Below are 19,112 nucleotides of genomic sequence, written 5' to 3'. Positions count from 1 at the left end.
TGTCTCGCTCTCTCTGTCTATGTCTCGCTCTCTCTGTCTATGTCTCGCTCTCTCTGTCTATGTCTCGCTCTCTCTGTCTATGTCTCGCTCTCTCTGTCTATGTCTCGCTCTCTCTGTCTATGTCTCGCTCTCTCTGTCTATGTCTCGCTCTCTCTGTCTATGTCTCGCTCTCTCTGTCTATGTCTCGCTCTCTCTGTCTATGTCTCGCTCTCTCTGTCTATGTCTCGCTCTCTCTGTCTATGTCTCGCTCTCTCTGTCTATGTCTCGCTCTCTCTGTCTATGTCTCGCTCTCTCTGTCTATGTCTCGCTCTCTCTGTCTATGTCTCGCTCTCTCTGTCTATGTCTCGCTCTCTCTGTCTATGTCGCTCTCTCTGTCTATGTCTCGCTCTCTCTGTCTATGTCTCGCTCTCTCTGTCTATGTCTCGCTCTCTCTGTCTGTCTCGCTCTCTCTGTCTGTCTCGCTCTCTCTGTCTATGTCTCGCTCTCGCTCTCTGTCTATGTCTCGCTCTCGCTCTCTGTCTATGTCTCGCTCTCGCTCTCTGTCTATGTCTCGCTCTCGCTCTCTGTCTATGTCTCGCTCTCGCTCTCGCTCTCTGTCTATGTCTCGCTCTCGCTCTCTGTCTATGTCTCGCTCTCGCTCTCTGTCTATGTCTCGCTCTCGCTCTCTGTCTATGTCTCGCTCTCGCTCTCTGTCTATGTCTCGCTCTCGCTCTCTGTCTATGTCTCGCTCTCGCTCTCTGTCTATGTCTCGCTCTCGCTCTCTGTCTATGTCTCGCTCTCGCTCTCTGTCTATGTCTCGCTCTCGCTCTCTGTCTATGTCTCGCTCTCGCTCTCTGTCTATGTCTCGCTCTCGCTCTCTGTCTATGTCTCGCTCTCGCTCTCTGTCTATGTCTCGCTCTCGCTCTCTGTCTATGTCTCGCTCTCGCTCTCTGTCTATGTCTCGCTCTCGCTCTCTGTCTATGTCTCGCTCTCGCTCTCTGTCTATGTCTCGCTCTCGCTCTCTGTCTATGTCTCGCTCTCGCTCTCTGTCTATGTCTCGCTCTCGCTCTCTGTCTATGTCTCGCTCTCGCTCTCTGTCTATGTCTCGCTCTCGCTCTCTGTCTATGTCTCGCTCTCGCTCTCTGTCTATGTCTCGCTCTCGCTCTCTGTCTATGTCTCGCTCTCTCTGTCTATGTCTCGCTCTCTCTGTCTATGTCTCGCTCTCTCTGTCTATGTCTCGCTCTCTCTGTCTATGTCTCGCTCTCTCTGTCTATGTCTCGCTTTCTCTGTCTATGTCTCGCTCTCTCTGTCTATGTCTCGCTCTCTCTGTCTATGTCTCGCTCTCTCTGTCTATGTCTCGCTCTCTCTGTCTGTCTCGCTCTCTCTGTCTGTCTCGCTCTCTCTGTCTGTCTCGCTCTCTCTGTCTGTCTCGCTCTCTCTGTCTATGTCTCGCTCTCTCTGTCTATGTCTCGCTCTCTCTGTCTATGTCTCGCTCTCTCTGTCTATGTCTCGCTCTCTCTGTCTATGTCTCGCTCTCTCTGTCTATGTCTCGCTCTCTGTCTATGTCTCGCTCTCTGTCTATGTCTCGCTCTCGCTCTCTGTCTATGTCTCGCTCTCGCTCTCTGTCTATGTCTCGCTCTCGCTCTCTGTCTATGTCTCGCTCTCGCTCTCTGTCTATGTCTCGCTCTCGCTCTCTGTCTATGTCTCGCTCTCGCTCTCTGTCTATGTCTCGCTCTCGCTCTCTGTCTATGTCTCGCTCTCGCTCTCTGTCTATGTCTCGCTCTCGCTCTCTGTCTATGTCTCGCTCTCGCTCTCTGTCTATGTCTCGCTCTCGCTCTCTGTCTATGTCTCGCTCTCGCTCTCTGTCTATGTCTCGCTCTCGCTCTCTGTCTATGTCTCGCTCTCTCTGTCTATGTCTCGCTCTCTCTGTCTATGTCTCGCTCTCTCTGTCTGTCTCGCTCTCTCTGTCTATGTCTCGCTCTCTCTGTCTATGTCTCGCTCTCTCTGTCTATGTCTCGCTCTCTCTGTCTGTCTCGCTCTCTCTGTCTGTCTCGCTCTCTCTGTCTGTCTCGCTCTCTCTGTCTGTCTCGCTCTCTCTGTCTGTCTCGCTCTCTCTGTCTGTCTCGCTCTCACTGTCTGTCTCGCTCTCTCTGTCTGTCTCGCTCTCTCTGTCTATGTCGCTCTCTCTGTCTATGTCTCGCTCTCTCTGTCTATGTCTCGCTCTCTCTGTCTATGTCTCGCTCTCCCTGTCTATGTCTCGCTCTCCCTGTCTATGTCTCGCTCTCCCTGTCTATGTCTCGCTCTCCCTGTCTATGTCTCGCTCTCCCTGTCTATGTCTCGCTCTCCCTGTCTATGTCTCGCTCTCCCTGTCTATGTCTCGCTCTCCCTGTCTATGTCTCGCTCTCCCTGTCTATGTCTCGCTCTCCCTGTCTATGTCTCGCTCTCCCTGTCTATGTCTCGCTCTCCCTGTCTATGTCTCGCTCTCCCTGTCTATGTCTCGCTCTCCCTGTCTATGTCTCGCTCTCCCTGTCTATGTCTCGCTAGCTCTGTATCTCTAGCTCTGTATCTCTAGCTCTGTCTCTCTAGCTCTGTCTCTCTAGCTCTGTCTCTCTAGCTCTGTCTCTCTAGCTCTGTCTCTCTAGCTCTGTCTCTCTAGCTCTGTCTCTCTAGCTCTGTCGCTGTCTCTCTCTGTCGCTGTCTCTCTCTGTCTCTCTCTGTCTCTCTCTGTCTCTCTCTGTCTCTCTCTGTCTCTCTCTGTCTCTCTCTGTCTCTCTCTGTCTCTCTCTGTCTCTGTCTCTCTCTGTCTCTGTCTCTCTAGCTCTCTCTGTCTATGTCTCGCTCTCTCTGTCTATGTCTCTCTAGCTCTGTCTCTCTAGCTCTGTCTCTCTAGCTCTGTCGCTCTAGCGCTGTCTCTCTCTGTCTCTCTCTGTCTCTGTCTCTCTCTGTCTCTGTCTCTCTCTGTCTCTGTCTCTCTCTGTCTCTGTCTCTCTCTGTCTCTGTCTCTCTCTGTCTCTGTCTCTCTAGCTCTCTCTGTCTATGTCTCGCTCTCTCTGTCTCTGTCTATGTCTCGCTCTCTCTCGCTCTCTCTAGTTCTCTCTAGCTCTGTCTCTCTAGCTCTGTCTCTGTCTGTCTCTGTCTCTCTCTTTCTCTGTCTCTCTCTGTCTCTGTCTCTCTAGCTCTCTCTGTCTATGTCTCGCTCTCTCTGTCTCTCTAGCTCTGTCGCTCTAGCGCTGTCTCTCTCTGTCTCTGTCTCTCTCTGTCGCTGTCTCTCTCTGTCGCTGTCTCTCTCTGTCTCTGTCTCTCTCTGTCTCTGTCTCTCTCTGTCTCTGTCTCTCTAGCTCTCTCTGTCTCTCTAGCTCTCTCTGTCTATGTCTCGCTCTCTCTGTCTCTGTCTATGTCTCGCTCTCTCTGTCTCTGTCTATGTCTCGCTCTCTCTGTCTCTGTCTATGTCTCGCTCTCTCTGTCTCTGTCTATGTCTCGCTCTCTCTCGCTCTCTCTAGTTCTCTCTAGCTCTGTCTCTCTAGCTCTGTCGCTGTCTCTCTCTGTCTCTGTCTCTCTCTGTCTCTGTCTCTCTAGCTCTCTCTGTCTATGTCATGCTCTCTCTGTCTCTGTCTGTCTCGCTCTCTCTCGCTCTCTCTAGTTCTCTCTAGCTCTGTCTCTCTAGCTCTGTCGCTGTCTCTCTCTCTGTCTCTCTAGCTCTGTCTCTGTCTCTCTAGCTCTGTCTCTCTAGCTCTGTCGCTGTCTCTCTCTGTCTCTGTCTCTGTCTCTCTCTGTCTCTGTCTCTCTCTGTCTCTCTCTGTCTCTGTCTCTCTGTCTCTCTAGCTCTGTCGCTCTAGCTCTTTCTCTCTAGCTCTGTCGCTGTCTCTCTCTGTCTCTGTCTCTCTCTGTCTCTGTCTCTCTCTGTCTCTGTCTCTCTAGCTCTCTCTGTCTATGTCTCGCTCTCTCTGTCTCTGTCTATGTCTCGCTCTCTCTCGCTCTCTCTAGTTCTCTCTAGCTCTGTCTCTCTAGCTCTGTCGCTGTCTCTCTCTGTCTCTGTCTCTCTCTGTCTCTGTCTCTCTCTCTCTCTGTCTCTCTCTGTCTCTGTCTCTCTCTGTCTCTGTCTCTCTAGCTCTCTCTGTCTATGTCATGCTCTCTCTGTCTCTGTCTATGTCTCGCTCTCTCTCGCTCTCTCTAGTTCTCTCTAGCTCTGTCTCTCTAGCTCTGTCGCTGTCTCTCTCTGTCGCTGTCTCTCTCTGTCGCTGTCTCTCTCTGTCGCTGTCTCTCTCTGTCGCTGTCTCTCTCTGTCGCTGTCTCTCTCTGTCGCTGTCTCTCTCTGGCGCTGTCTCTCTCTGGCGCTGTCTCTCTCTGGCGCTGTCTCTCTCTGGCGCTGTCTCTCTCTGGCGCTGTCTCTCTCTGGCGCTGTCTCTCTCTGGCGCTGTCTCTCTCTGGCGCTGTCTCTCTCTGGCGCTGTCTCTCTCTGTCGCTGTCTCTCTAGCTCTGTCTCTCTAGCTCTGTCTCTCTCTCGCTCTCTCTAGTTCTCTCTAGCTCTGTCGCTCTAGCTCTGTCGCTCTAGCTCTGTCGCTCTAGCTCTGTCGCTCTAGCTCTGTCGCTCTAGCTCTGTCGCTCTAGCTCTGTCGCTGTCTCTCTCTGTCGCTGTCTCTCTCTGTCGCTGTCTCTCTCTGTCGCTGTCTCTCTCTGTCGCTGTCTCTCTCTGTCGCTGTCTCTCTCTGTCGCTGTCTCTCTCTGTCTCTGTCTCTTTAGCTCTTTCTGTCTCTGTCTCTCTAGCTCTCTCTGTCTATGTCTCGCTCTCTCTGTCTATGTCTCTCTAGCTCTCTCTGTCTATGTCTCGCTCTCTCTGTCTCTGTCTATGTCTCGCTCTCTCTCGCTCTCTCTCGCTCTCTCTAGCTCTCTCTAGCTCTCTCTAGCTCTGTCGCTCTAGCTCTGTCGCTCTAGCTCTGTCGCTCTAGCTCTGTCGCTCTCGCTCTCTCTGTCTCTGTCTCTCTCTGTCTCTGTCTCTCTCTGTCTCTGTTTCTGTCTCTGTCTCTCTAGCTCTCTCTGTCTATGTCTCGCTCTCTCTGTCTATGTCTCGCTTTCTCTAGTTCTCTCTAGCTCTGTCTCTCTAGCTCTGTCGCTCTAGCTCTGTCGCTCTAGCTCTGTCGCTCTAGCTCTGTCGCTCTAGCTCTGTCGCTCTAGCTCTGTCGCTCTAGCTCTGTCGCTCTAGCTCTGTCGTTCTAGCTCTGTCGTTCTAGCTCTGTCGCTCTAGCTCTGTCGCTCTAGATCTCGCTGTCTCTGTCGCTCTAGCTCTCGCTCTCGCTCTCTCTGTCGCTCTCGCTCTCTCTGTCTCTCTCGCTCTCTCTGTCTCTCTAGCTCTCTCTGGCTCTGTCTTTCTCTTTCTTTCCCATATGTCCTTGTGTCCACTCCCTCCATCAGTCTGTGTGGCCAGGGAGGTCGGGGTGGGAGGGAGATGTTTCTCTGGGTTGTGTTGCTCCTCTAATTGCTTCTGTCATCACTGCTCTCTGATGACTGTCTGGGAGGCTAGGGAGATCACCTGATGATGGGGGCACAAACCCTATCTGACTGTGCGTACGCACGCGAACACACACACCATAGCTAAAAAATATCCTGAAAATAACACTTGTAAATGTCATGAAGCAAAAATGGTTTCCACGTTGTCTCGGTGTGGGGGTTTTATAGGGAGGGAGGTAGAGAGGGGGGGAGTGTGCGTGCTGGGGTCGTAGGCAATGTTAATGATGTATGTGGAGTGATCAGAGCAGGGAGCTGCTATCTGATGGTGTTGCGTGAGTGACATTGCTTTCCATAAATAGTCTGCTGCGTGCATTGGAGGGAGAGAGGGACAGAGAGAGAGGGGGGGGCAGAGAGAGAGAGAGAGACAGGGAGACAGGGAGAGAGAGACAGACAGGGAGAGTGGAGGCTGAGATGGAGAGAGACAGATAAGGGGGGGGGGGGGGGAGTCTTGCTCCAGTGTTCTCCACTGCAGCAATTCCCTCCCTGCTCAGCGGCCAGTCAGGCAAGAGAGAGAGAGGAGGGAAGGAGTGTGAAACGAGAGCCTGCAACACACACACACACACACACACACACGCTGCTCCCTCCAGAGCTTCATATGTGTGCTATCAAGTTCCCCCAGCAAGTGGACACTGAGGCCGGAACAATGCTGTGGATCAGTGTGTAGTAGTTTATAGTATGGAGCAACGATGACACCAGTTATTCCCTTGGCATCATTTTAAACTGGTGTACTGTAGAGGGAAACACACACAGAGAGCTCTCTAACAGACTGCTCCTCCCAGTCATGTAGTCTAATGTCGTTGTTGCCTATGCACAGTAAGATCTTGCTAATCATGTGTTACTTCTGTTTGTACTACTATATTTCTTATCCTTATCTTATCTTAGCTTAGACCTCTGTAGAGGAGTTGTGGTGTTCTGAAAGCTCCCAGTGAAAATGGTAAACACTTCACTGTTATGGACAAGCGCTGTCTTCTGTCTACTAATGACCTTCCTCCTCTCCTCCCTCCATGTGCCTGCTACCTCTCTCTTTTGCTTTCTCGCTCTCGCTCTCGCTTTCTCTCTCTCTCACACACACACACACAAACTCCTGTCTCTGCCCCCTCTTTCTCCTGCTAACCTCTCCTTTTTGCAGGATTCAGCTACCTTCCTCTATTCTTTCACCATTCCTCAATCTTCCACATCCTGCTTCTCTCTTTCTCTCTCCTCATGTCTCCTGACCTGTCTGACTGTCTCTTTCGGTTAGGGAAGGAAGTACATGAAAAAGTATTCAAAAGTAGTGCATAAATCAGAGCATTTCAGAAGGTTCTTGCTAGGGTGTACAGTACTGCATACAGTATGATTGTGTGTGTGTGTGTGTGTGTGTGTGTGTGTGTGTGTGTGTGTGTGTGTGTGTGTGTGTGTGTACAGTAATAGCAGGCAGTGTGTTTTCTACCATCCGTCCCAGATGCAGAGGAGAGGGGTAATTAACATAGGTGACCCTAGCACTGCCGTGGTAGCAGCAGCCCAGAAAGCGAAGACTGGGCGGGGGGTAGAGGGGGGGGCCCCGCAGCTTCAAGACTCCCCTAATCTGTACCTTGCAGGCCAGGACTCAGTTCAGGCTCCTGCAGGAGAGGAGCGAGAGAAGTGTGGAAGGAGGACCACAAAGCCTGCATGTTGGCGTCTGGCCCGGATCTGCGATTCTCCCTGGTATAGCAGGGGTCAGCCCGCTTAATAATCCTCACGCCAAAACTCCACTGCAGCAGCCCCTCTGGGAAGGGCAGGCCCAACTCACACTAGGAGAGGACAAGGAGAAACTGCCGGCACACACTAACAGCATGTTGGCCCAGTGGGGATCGAAGAAAACAATGTCAATCCATTGGTATTACTAACACTGAAGTAGTAAACGCTGGTGATAAATGGAACAGAGACGGTTTCTAATCCATATGTACTGTTACAGGAATGTCTCTCCATAGTCACTAACTGTCATTGAAGTTGGATCACCATTGAACGTTTTGTAGTTCTGTAGCCCGGGTGTAAACTCTAAATCAAGACTAACTGAGTTTGAGGTCAGTTGAATGTGTCTGAGTCGAGGTAGCGATAGGTAGACTTGTCTAGCTTAGGTATAGTAGCTACTCTCTTGTTGAGAATCGGGTGCTGAAATCTGCGTTGGACTACCCATTGTGATTGGAGATGGCTTGGTCCCTGGTAGGTTAGACTGGATCCTAGAGGTAAAAGTTTGAAAATGCTTAGTAGAAGAAGTGATGAGTGAATGGGACCACTGGAGAAGGAATGTTGGCATTCCAGGGCCAACCCTTTCTCTCTCTCCACTACCAACCACTCTGTTGTTCCCTCTATCAACGGTCTGTCTGGAGTCTGGAAGTAGCATATCGACTGACATTCCTGACCGCTGAGGCAGGAATCATAGATACACGGCAGTGACTCACAGAAACATGCTAAACGACTGTCAGCGCACTGTTCTCCAGTCTCCTCGGGGGGAAAAACACTCGGGGCAGTCTCTCCCCACCGAGCTGACATGTTGCCATGCCATGAGCCTGTAGAGCTGCTGCCTCTGCCCGCTGGAATGTAAGAAAGGAATGACAATGAGTGTGCATTGTGCTGTTGTTCATCCAGGCTTTGTTTGTTGTGTTTCAGTTTGGCTTTGTGCTCTGCCTGCCTCTCTCAGTAGTTCCACACTGCCCTCTTGTGGTGGTGGGTGGTACTGTATATACGGTACATGCATACACATGACTGGCTCAGTATAGCCATCCGTTCTGTGTTCAGTGTTACTATCCCTTCAGGGATAGCAGTAGCAGAGGTGTTGTGTTCTTCCTAATGCAGATCTGAGGAGGGGGAGTCTGGGAGTAAGTCGGGGGGGGGGGGTTGTTGATGGGTTTGTGGTACGCTGCCAAGCTGTTATCTCCTTAGCTGGGTTGAAAATGATTGTATTAATTGCTTCATTTACCCCCCCCCCCCCCCCCCGGTCCCCCCGTCACACACACACTCTTACAAACACAGACACTCGCACAGACACCCACACGCAGTCCAGCCGCGTTGTTTTACAGACGCGGATTGGCCTAGTCCCTTTCTCTCTCTGCAGGCACACATCGAAGGGACCGCAAACCTCATGAATGCCATATGCTTCCCCATTCAGTCCTAATAGCATGGAGACTGAGGGAGGCCAGAGTAGCGAGTGGAGCTCCATTATAAGGTATTATAGAGGGCCAGATAGAGAGAGGAGGAGCTGGGGGCTGCAGGTTACAGCAGCTGGGCTAGTGTTGCCTGGCTCTGCAGGGGTGGCTTGTTAGAAAAACTGCTACGACAGACTCCCCAACAATAATAACTCTGGGGTCTGACGGATGGACGGCGCTTCCACTGCAGCGCTAGTCCTCCATGCTAACCTGCTGAGGCCAGCAAGCGCAGCTGGTGTTAACCACAACCCAAAACGCTGCTCAGGACCCACCTCAGTCATTTCTAGAACACTTACAGTATGAGCTACCACTCTATAGATGCAGTCACATTTGTTACCATTTAAAAATGGAATATATGTCTCCACTCTATATAGGTAAGAATTGGGAATGAAAGCACAAGGCCACTATGGTAAGTGGGTTTTATATACAAAACACATACTTGTGAAGACTTCATGTGAAACGCTCTATTGGGCAACAATTTATGTGGATTCAATACACCACGCTGCAAACACTTCATCTCAAGAGCTCCTCATAGATCCACAGCTATGTGCCTTTATCAACATGGCTGTCGCATGGAGAAGCCTGTACGTGAGGTGGCTGAGGAGGACAATGGCTGACTGCCTACCCCATTTACCCTGTACACCTCTCAACCACCCAGATTTGACTTGCTGCTTGACTTCTCGGGCTGAAGCATTTCTGTACTGCATCTGTAATTCATCTTTTATGAAATAATAGTTGAATGCATTAGTCGAGGTTTTTATTCCTTTGTTTATTCTGCTCAAGCAGTGCCCACGGGTTTTCACTGCTCTCCTCTATCAGCTCACCACCATCTCCCCGGTGCCAGAGCTTCTCATGGTGGGTGAGAATGAGAAGATGCTGCTGGTATCTGTGCAGCTGCTGCTGCTTGGTCTGTTGGAACTGAAGAGAGCTTGTTTGATTTACCGAGAATTAGGTTTCATCAGACAGGTCGGCTCTTCCTAGTGAGATGACGTTGAATAGTAGAATTGTCTCCTGGCCAGGTGCAAAGACCTGCAAACGATCAGTGTCTCTCTGCTGCCGTGAAAAGACGTTCAGGTGAAATGGGGACGTATGTGTTGGTGGATGGGCTTGGTACTCATACAGGTGTGTGTCTGGTATTGCTGATTCTGAAAGGGCAGGATTACCAGTCTGCAACATTACCTGAAGGCTTCAAGGGTAGTGTGTGTGTGTGTGTGTGTGTGTGTGTGTGTGTGTGTTGCATGGTTACCTGAGTGCTTCAGGTCTCATGGAGGTTCACAGACTGGTTGATAACACGTGGCTGTGAACGTGTGTGGTCTCCTCTCTGTACACTGTATGACTCTGGGTTTACATATGGCTTGTTAGTCGGAACAGGTCCTGGTTTGAACGTGGTTGCTTAGCAGGTTATCTGAGGTTAGTTATCAGTTGTTCCATATGTCATATGTTTACATAGTTCCTGTATATGATCAGCTCTTTTGTCATCTCAGCCATCTTTTTTTTACACAGATAGATGTTCTGTTGGTTAGAAATTAAGTTTAAGAGATTCATTGTGTTAATTTCATTTCTTTGGACATATTATTCAACACAAAGATGTATGATGCATTTAAATAACTATATTGGAGATCCATACATTCATATGTGTTGTGGTAGTGATCTACGGTACGGACATTATGAACAGTTAGCCATAGTGGTGTATTGTACTGCTGCTTCTGTCCTGTGCTGCTGTTATTGTGAGGTAGACGGAGCAGCTACAGCCAGGTTCAGTCCATGGTCCTCCAAGCATCACTGTATCACTCATCTCCCTCTCTCTTCTCTCTTAAAGGGACCTCCCGGCTCCCAGCCATCACCCCACGCACAGCCACCCCCACACAACCCCAACAACCCTATGATGGGACCTCACGGCCAGGTAAGACACACTCACACACACTCTGGCCCCTCTCCCTCGCCTTTCGCTGCACAGGCAGGGACAAACTTTTTTTTCGCGCCACGTCGATACAGATACGCCCGGAAGGGATTTTCTTAGCAGGTTAGAAGAGCATTTTCGCTAACCCTAACCCCTTTCCTAACCTAATTCTCCTAACCTGGCACATTCCCCCTACCTGCTGCATAATTTCTCCTAACCTGCTATGAAAACGTAACTTGTGGCGTGAAAAGAGTGTTTCTCACACAGGCAGGCAGTCCCTCTTCCACTTTCTCACTCAATCACTATCTCCCTCTGCCTATCCACTCACACAGAGGCCTCTGTTCTCTTCCTCCCTCTCTTCCTCTTCTACACCCACTCACTCCTTATCTTTCTCACTCACTCACTCATCCACACCCCCTCTCTCCCTACCCCCACTCCTAACCTGGCTCCCACCCCCCACAACATATGTCTATACAAACTGCCCTGCTACCTAGTTGTGGACAGACAGACAGTGGCCATGACGCTGTAGATAGGATAAATAATTCAGCTGTGTTGGCCCAGCTGTAGGAAGGAGAGGAGGGGAGGAGCAGGCCGACTCTCTCCTCTTCCTAAGCCCAGCACTCACTATCCCATCTCCCATCAATATCCCATTAATATTGCAGCAGGGCCTGACACTGTGGAGCACTCGTACACAAACTCACCACAACTTGGCTAAGACAAAGGCAGAGGGAGAGAGATGGAGATTGGGGGAGAGAGACAGGGAGGGACCTAAGGGGAGAGAGAGGGGGTGGAGGGGAAACGGCAGTCTTTCCCTTCAGGGCCTGGTCATTATATAAGCTGTCCTCCAGCTGGCCTCGTTTCCCCTCGCCCAACTAGTAGCTTGCGTTTAATTGGCTCTGAAAGCCTGTTTCTTTGTTGTCATGGTGTCATGTTTCGCCTGCCTGTACGCATTTCTTATAGCGTGATAATGTGTTTGTAATGATTTACTGTCAATCACACTGGTTAGTTGCACTCTTGATGATTATATTATATTTAAGTTTGTTATCCCTTGATGGATTAAATTATTTTCTGAATTGTATTGTTTCGTTAGATACGTTGAGCTATTTTCTGTGGTTGCATCACAATTTAGAAATGTTTCTTGTAGCTCTCTGTGGTACGATGGTCAGTACAGTGTGTGGATGCATATGGAAAAACAGATGTAGGTTTGTGTATTCTTCACTACCCTCCTGCACACCCTCCCAACCACATCCACCACCCATCTGTACCCTCATCCGCTCCTGTTCCCTCATTCAACATGCTGCGTCACCCACAACCATGTTCACCCTTAGCTATATATCTGTCTCTCTGTCTCTGTATGTTCTATTTGTTTTCAGCATCTAAGGACTGGTCTTCAGAACCCTGACACAACCTTTGCCTTGTGTAGAATGACAACAAAGCACCTTCAAACTTGGAGCTTTTTCTCCAGCACAATGGCTCCCCCTGTTGACAGCTGCAAGTAACCCAGTAGCATGATGGATAGGACTAACGTTAACATCTGTCCTCCTCCCCACAGCCTTTCATGTCCCCACGGTACCCAGGTGGACCTCGTCCCTCACTTCGCATGCCAAATCAGGTAAGGTATCTATCTCTGAGGTGTACATTTTTAGGGAGTTGAATGCTCTGTGCTAATGTTTCTCTCTCTCCCGTCTTCCTTCAGCCACCTGTGGGAGTCCCAGGGTCACAACCACTCCTGCCAAACAGTCTGGATCCCACCAGACCACAGGGTATAACTTAAGGATATGTGCTTGTAGAATGTATTTGGTCTGAAATTGTCCCATGCTGACAACTTTCTCTCAATCGTTCCTCCTCCAGGACATCCAAACATGGGCGGCCCGATGCGGATGAACCCCCCCAGAGGGATGGGCGGCATGGGCCCACAGGTACAGCCAGGCACCATCACTCTCCCCTAAAGTCTGCTGCTCCACCCCTCTGTCCACGAACCCCATGTCCCTTTACAGCACAACACACTGAACACACAAGGTTGCTTTCATCTCTACTTTATTCCATACGTTTAGTCTCAACCTTTTTCTATCGGTCTCAAAGCAAGCCTGACATAATACCTCTCAAGTACCACTCTCTCCTCGTTGAGTTTTTAATTCCGCTGTCTAGTTTCCAATCACCAAGTCAGTCAGTTTGAGCATCGTGGCCCTCTGTGCCCTGCTGCCCTTCTCCCCGCCTCCCTTACTGTGTGACTTTGGCAGTCAACAATTCAGCAGCTGGTGCGGCATCTGCTCGACAAGTGTAATCGTCTGCTGAACAAAACTCTACCTCTGAGTGGAGCTGCTCTGTGTCCTGCCCCACGCTGCCGTCCTGCCAAGCTCCCACTGTGCAGCCATCACATCACAACTTAGACACACACAAGTCTGCCCCTGTTATCGTTATACACATACATTACTAATCAGGATCGAGTCATTAAAATCTCAGCGCCTGGCTCAAACGGAACAAATGAGAGTGTGATCCCTGGCATGTATTCTCCTCGGTAGTATGAAAGGTTGACGCTGTGTGTTCCTCTCTGTGTAGAACTATGGTGGTGGAATGAGGCCTCCTCCCAACTCGATGGGGCCAGGAATGCCAGGGATGAACATGTAAGTACAGTCATTCTCCAAAGGCATTTCATCACCTCCATCTACTTACTATGATGATTTATTTTGTCCAAATATCTGAATTACTAATACAATTTCTATTAATAGCACTGATGGGATGTAAGAATATTTGACAAGCAACAATATGAGGGAATACAAGCTCTAATTTGTTCTGCAGTGAACCTCTCTCACACAACTTCTTCTCCTCCCCTCTGTCTGTGTCAGGGGTCCTGGAGGTCGAGGTTGGCCCAATCCCAACGCAAACTCAGTAAGTCCTGCTCACTCACCTTCTCAATCACTCTAATGCCTTATTGGTTTTTAGAGCCATTTCTTTGTGAAAGTCACAAGTTTACTGATTGTGTCCCCTTTCTGTTTTCTCTCTATAGATAGCCTATTCCTCCTCATCTCCAGGAAACTATGTGGTAAGTCTCAAGCCTAAACAATGACTAGTATTCTTGGCCATAGCTGACATCTGACTGCTACTTTATATGTCCAGATGTTTTGGGAATATCATTCCTCTAAATCTCTCTCTCCTCTCATCTTTATCCCAGGGTCCTCCAGGGGGCGGAGGCCCACCAGGAACTCCCATCATGCCTAGTCCAGGAGGTTCGTCCTACTTATTTGTCTCCATGTGCCTCCTCACTAATCCCACTCTAATTAAACTCCCAGTGCTCATTTACTTTGTGGGCACAGCCACACTGACATATTGAGTGATTTGTATGTTTAACAAGCGTAGCTATTTATGTGTCGTCTATACTGGACCTGTGTAAATTAGCAGAGTATTGAGCTGTGATCATCTGACTGTGATCAGTCTGATGTTCCTGTTGAGGACAGCACAGATAGAACAAACCGCTCTGGTCTAACATCCTGTGGATGTGCAGCTTTTGTTCGGGTGTGGAGCGGTTTCTTTTTGTGTCCACTATTTATTATTTATATACATACTTCTATTGTGATGCGTTGCCTGGGCAACCTGTGCACAGTGCTCCTTACACGTAGAGCTGGAACACAGTTTTCCACTGCAGTCGCCATGGCCCCCCCCACACTTCGCCACACCCTCCGTCACGACTGCACAACCTGCTGCACAACCTACACCCAGGGCCACAAACAGGCATCAAACCCCACACTCCCTTTCTCTTGCTCTCTCACTTGCTCCCCTTCTCTCTCCCTCTTGTTCCCTCTCTCTTTCACTCATTCTCTCTTATCTATCCCTTAATTTGTTATATACATGTATCTCCTATCACCACACTGCAATGTCAGCTCAAGGTCACCTCTATCCTCATATTCTATTCAGGATGGAGACACAAGGAGAGCAACATGATGTGCTGGTCTTGTTTACTTTCTACTGTAGTCATCAGGATTTAACCCCAAGTTCATGGAAACATGAGATATGAAAAGTGTGAGACATTAGGCTTTCCCAATCCATGTGGCTAGATGAATTACAACCTGCATGTGTCTGTATGGAGCATTGTCATGTTTGGTGGTTTTGTAGAGTTCAATCTCAAAGCTGTCCATGCATGTGGCTGAAGGAAATACAGAACAACACTGTGTAGTTGTGCTCAGTTACTGTAGCCTGGACTAACTGTTTCCTTCTCACCAGACTCCACAAATTCCAGTGAAAACATCTACACAATGATGAATCCTATTGGCCCTGGTGGTAACAGACCTAATGTAAGCGGGCTCTTTGTTTTTCATGAGTTTCCTGTTTTCAAATCGGTAGAGATGATCATTATACAATTGAATATGATAATGACAAAGTTCAGTAAGTTGTAACTTTTTTACAGTTCCCGATGGGGCCGGGCCCTGATGGCCCAATGGGTGGAATGGGAAGCATGGAGCCACACCATATGAACGGATCGCTAGGTGAGTTTTAACAGCAGCGATCAGCTGACAATCATTTAGAATATTCTTCTCTGTCAGCATGTACAACTTGTGTCTGGAATTTGTTTAACCATTGTGATGAACTGGACCATTTACATTTCAGAAAATTGTGTGTCAATATTAGGCAGTAATTTAGAACTACCGTAGAACTACCGTAGAATCTAGTTAAAATTGTTGAAAATCGGTAGCTGAGTTCTGTGAGAAGTAGCACTTTCCTATTGTGACAATGCCCTCTTGTGGATGGTAGAGGGAATGCTCCCTTCATAGTAGTATTGATTGAAGTGGAAGCAGATTATGTGGGCAGCACGCAGGCACATTGATTATGTAGACAGGTGAGACATGATCGATGAAGCCAATGAAGTTGAGTCTCATCTGTATTTGAAACAAATAGCTTAATTAAAGTACATTAGCTGTGTTAAGTGTTGAATGTGATCCCCAGCCAGAGATGTTGATTATAGCTTTACAGTGATGAGCTTTTCTCTCATGTCAATCTCTCTCTCTCTCTCGTTGTTTTCAGGCTCTGGTGACATGGATGGGTTGCCAAAGGTAAGCCTCTATAAAAGACTCCATATTAGATAGACTTACATTCATTTCAACGCACACCCATCAGCTAAAGTTTATCCAAAGCACTTATAATACTGATGATTTGGTTTGGACCCAAAGCTGCCAGAAATTCAATAATGGCACTTTATGATGACATCCAGTCACTAGAAAAGGCTGATGAGAGTGGAAAGGCCTGTCTTGGTAAATCTTGATTTGTTTCTTTCTCTGTTTTGTGTAGAATTCTCCCAACAACATGGCAGGCATGAATAACCCGCCGGGAACTCCGCGGGATGATGGGGAGATGGCAGGCAACTTTTTAAACCCATTCCAAAGTGAAAGTGTGAGTTCTCCACAGTGGTTCTCTTCCCTAACCTGCAACCATCAGTCAGCGTGCTTCTTTGAACAAATTCTCATCTCACTGCTGACTTTATTCCTATATCCTAAACACTTTCTCTTCGGTCTTTATTTCACGTTGTCGAAATGGGATTTGTTTTATAATGTCAACGTAGAAAATTCCCAATTACCTGGCTTTCTCATAAAGCAGTCTGCTTGTTAACACATTTTTACGTTGACTAAATCGTAATTACATTGAGTGAAGTTGCTTATTGCTTGCATGTTGAATTAGCATCATATAAACAGTGTAATATAGCATTGGCTCATCTATTTCCCCCCTTCCCTTCTTCTCTCTTTGCAGTATTCACCCAACATGACGATGAGTGTGTGATTTATTTTTTATATTATTTTATTCTATTTTATTTTGTTTCTTTTTTATCTCTCCCCCTTACCCCCCCACCCCACTGCATCTTGCATTGCCCCCCCCCCCCCCCCCCTCCCCCGGGTGGCGTGCTGTGTTTTGCAGCCCCCCCCTCCCCGGATGGCGTGCTGTGTTTTGCAGCCCCCCCTCCCCGGATGGCGTGCTGTGTTTTGCAGTCCCCCCTCCCCCGGGATGTCACTGGAGCGCAGGACTCCCATCTAGATCACCCATCCCAGTGTGTGCAAAGTGGGGCTTCTGAGCAGGAAACAGTCTCAGAGCCACAGGAAGAGCCAGCTCAGTGACTCTCCCTGTCTGCCTGGTTTCCTCACAGGCCCAGGACAGTGAGAGTGGGGGACTCTGGCTGTCTTGTCTGCAGGAACCCTCCTCAGCAACAGTTCTCTCAGCATCAAGGCTGGTGGCGCCACTCTACTTTATCATGTTATTTGTTTGTTCAAATGTTGTTTTTGCATGCAGCAGTTGCGAGGTTTGAGGCTCACCTTCATTCAGTTAATGTGTCCTTGTTTTGAAATGAAAAGCTTAACTGGTGATGCATTAGGGCAAGAACAGTTTATTATATGTTTATTTTATTAATAATAATGATATCATTTTCATAATTGATATTGTTGTAATGATGTAGTTATCATTTCATGTTAAGGGCACATTGTATCTCAACAACATCGACAACAGAATAAGCACACACTCATAAAATGCACAATGACACTTCTGTTTACATGATTTTAGGTATTTGATGTTTCTTGTTTGTTTATTTGTCTCAACGCCCTACGCATACCTCTCTGTTCTGTTCTTCGCAGAACTTGTAGCCAATGTCTTTACTACCAGAAAACCATGGCACCAAAATGTAAACACTCAAGCAGAGTGTGATAGGAGTACAAGAATAGCTGTTCACCTGCTTGAAATCACTCATCTAGGAATGATCCTTCCTAAGACTCCCATCCATGTTAGCACTGGAGTTCCCCAAAACGTGAATGTGAAAATGGAGGCGATATCATAAACTTCTTTATCCTTTGGTACTCTAGTCTGTCAGTCTTCTACATGTCTGGTCACACGTACCCCTCCCAAAATGTTGAGTCAGTGTATATAAGTGTTTGTTCAGGCTTGTTGCATTACTGTGCAAAGATGGACTGATCAAATGTAATTTGGACAATTGCTAATTCTACTTTCAGTTCAGGTGGCTTTGAACATGTATTATTCTGTCTTGCAACCTGTGTCCTTCCAAGTCAGTAAAGACAGAAAGGGTTTTACAGACCCTCTATGTTCTTCTATGGATTTGCTCTTGCCTGTAAATACAACATATTTAGCTTGTATTGTGGTTGTTTATTTGTTGTTTTGATATACAACTTGTCTGTGAATCCTGAAAGTGGATCCTTCTCGTCCTGCATTGCTTCCCTGCATACAATCTCGAGGCTCAATCTTTATTTACTGATTATGTCATACAGGCCACGTTCTATCGGTTTTCATGTCGTTGTTGTTGGTGTACAAACCTCTATCTGCTTCCTTCCAGTTAGGGTTGAACTCACAGATCCTTATGATCCGGTGTCTGACCCCTCTCACATGCAACCATAGTTTAGAGAGGGGCCAACTCCACAGAGCTCCCATCCACCTGTTCCCTCTGTGGGTCTGGGCCTGTCCATGGGCTGCTAGATCCTGGGTATGGGGTGGCTGTAGCACCACTGGTGATGGGAGTGTGAAATGACTGGAGTGACTGCACGGTGTGGCTTAATTCACTCTCCTGCTACAAGAAAGGAGTGCTCTATAGAACCGAGTAGCTTTTAGTCCACCTACTCACACTTGAATATGTACTTTGAGAAATTAGAGAATTCCACCTGGTTGGACTGAATTGTGAGTCAAACGATGTCTTTTATTCTAGTTTTTTGTTTTGTTTTCATTTCTATGAAGTCTATTCAAGAAATTGTGTGCAAAAAAGGCCATAGAATATGTACACCTAAGGAATGAATTGACCCAAGGCTGTTCCTCAAACTTTCATGTGATTTGCTTATGTGTTGTGCTTCTCTAACCTGTTAAGTGGCAGATACCATTTATTTCAAAAAGTCATTTTTCAACAAGCTACATATTTCTGTTCTTATTTAATATCATTCTGGCCTCTGTCTGTGATTGGTCTTTTGCCAGTGACCTTGCTATAGTGTTGGCAGATACTTTATGGAGTAGCTTGGATTCAGAGCTGAACAGGGACATCTTCTGGGTAAGTTGTTTTGAGGAACGACTAGCTCCAGTGTTCCTCTAGAAGACTGACTGGCACACAGCCCTCTGTCCCCCACCCGCCCCCTACAAGCCCCATCCTCACACTCTTGAGCCCTCCTTTCCTTTGATTTCCTTTTTGTAAATACTGTATAATGCATTTTGATATCATTGACATGTTTTGATATGTCAGTCACTACCAATGAATACAGCTGAAAGTAAATTATAAATGAACTGTCCATGTTTTCATAATAAAGAGACGATGTGCTGGACATTTTGATTGGCCAAAACAAAATTGTGGTAAAAATGAAATATGCATGTAAATTTACTTGAACATGTGAACATAGAGTAACTGCACCCTAAACACTTATTTCTGGTCGGGATACATATGTGAAAATAAACTGTCATCCATTTAGCTGGGTTTGAGGCGTCCTTTTATTATCTTGTAAGGACAGAGGGCGGTGAAGGGGATGTATGATGTCAATGATGCTGTTTATTCTTGCAATTGGAGCATCCTCACTCTGTCCTTGTCTTCTATTACCAATAGAAAT

At 47.9% G+C, this 19,112-nt stretch overlaps 1 protein-coding gene across 1 annotated transcript in view; it reads left to right on the top strand.

The window, feature by feature from the left end:
• Nucleotides 1-16,406, top strand: part of LOC129810660 (single-stranded DNA-binding protein 3) — a 93,084-nt gene extending 76,678 nt beyond the window's left edge. Inside the window, exons 6-18 of the mRNA XM_055861396.1 lie at nucleotides 10,468-10,551; nucleotides 12,101-12,160; nucleotides 12,245-12,311; nucleotides 12,400-12,467; nucleotides 13,108-13,172; nucleotides 13,395-13,437; nucleotides 13,556-13,591; nucleotides 13,721-13,775; nucleotides 14,767-14,837; nucleotides 14,951-15,029; nucleotides 15,565-15,593; nucleotides 15,829-15,930; nucleotides 16,285-16,406. Coding sequence (XP_055717371.1) covers nucleotides 10,468-10,551; nucleotides 12,101-12,160; nucleotides 12,245-12,311; nucleotides 12,400-12,467; nucleotides 13,108-13,172; nucleotides 13,395-13,437; nucleotides 13,556-13,591; nucleotides 13,721-13,775; nucleotides 14,767-14,837; nucleotides 14,951-15,029; nucleotides 15,565-15,593; nucleotides 15,829-15,930; nucleotides 16,285-16,314 — 789 coding nt within the window. The 3' untranslated portion in view covers nucleotides 16,315-16,406. The remainder of the gene's footprint in view (nucleotides 1-10,467; nucleotides 10,552-12,100; nucleotides 12,161-12,244; nucleotides 12,312-12,399; nucleotides 12,468-13,107; nucleotides 13,173-13,394; nucleotides 13,438-13,555; nucleotides 13,592-13,720; nucleotides 13,776-14,766; nucleotides 14,838-14,950; nucleotides 15,030-15,564; nucleotides 15,594-15,828; nucleotides 15,931-16,284) is intronic.
• Nucleotides 16,407-19,112: the final 2,706 nt, after the last annotated feature.

The sequence above is a fragment of the Salvelinus fontinalis genome, chromosome 14 (assembly GCF_029448725.1).
Source record: "Salvelinus fontinalis isolate EN_2023a chromosome 14, ASM2944872v1, whole genome shotgun sequence".
NCBI lineage: Eukaryota > Metazoa > Chordata > Actinopteri > Salmoniformes > Salmonidae > Salvelinus > Salvelinus fontinalis.
The sequence above is the reverse complement of the archived record's forward strand: the minus strand, read 5'-3'. Positions and strand labels throughout refer to the sequence as shown.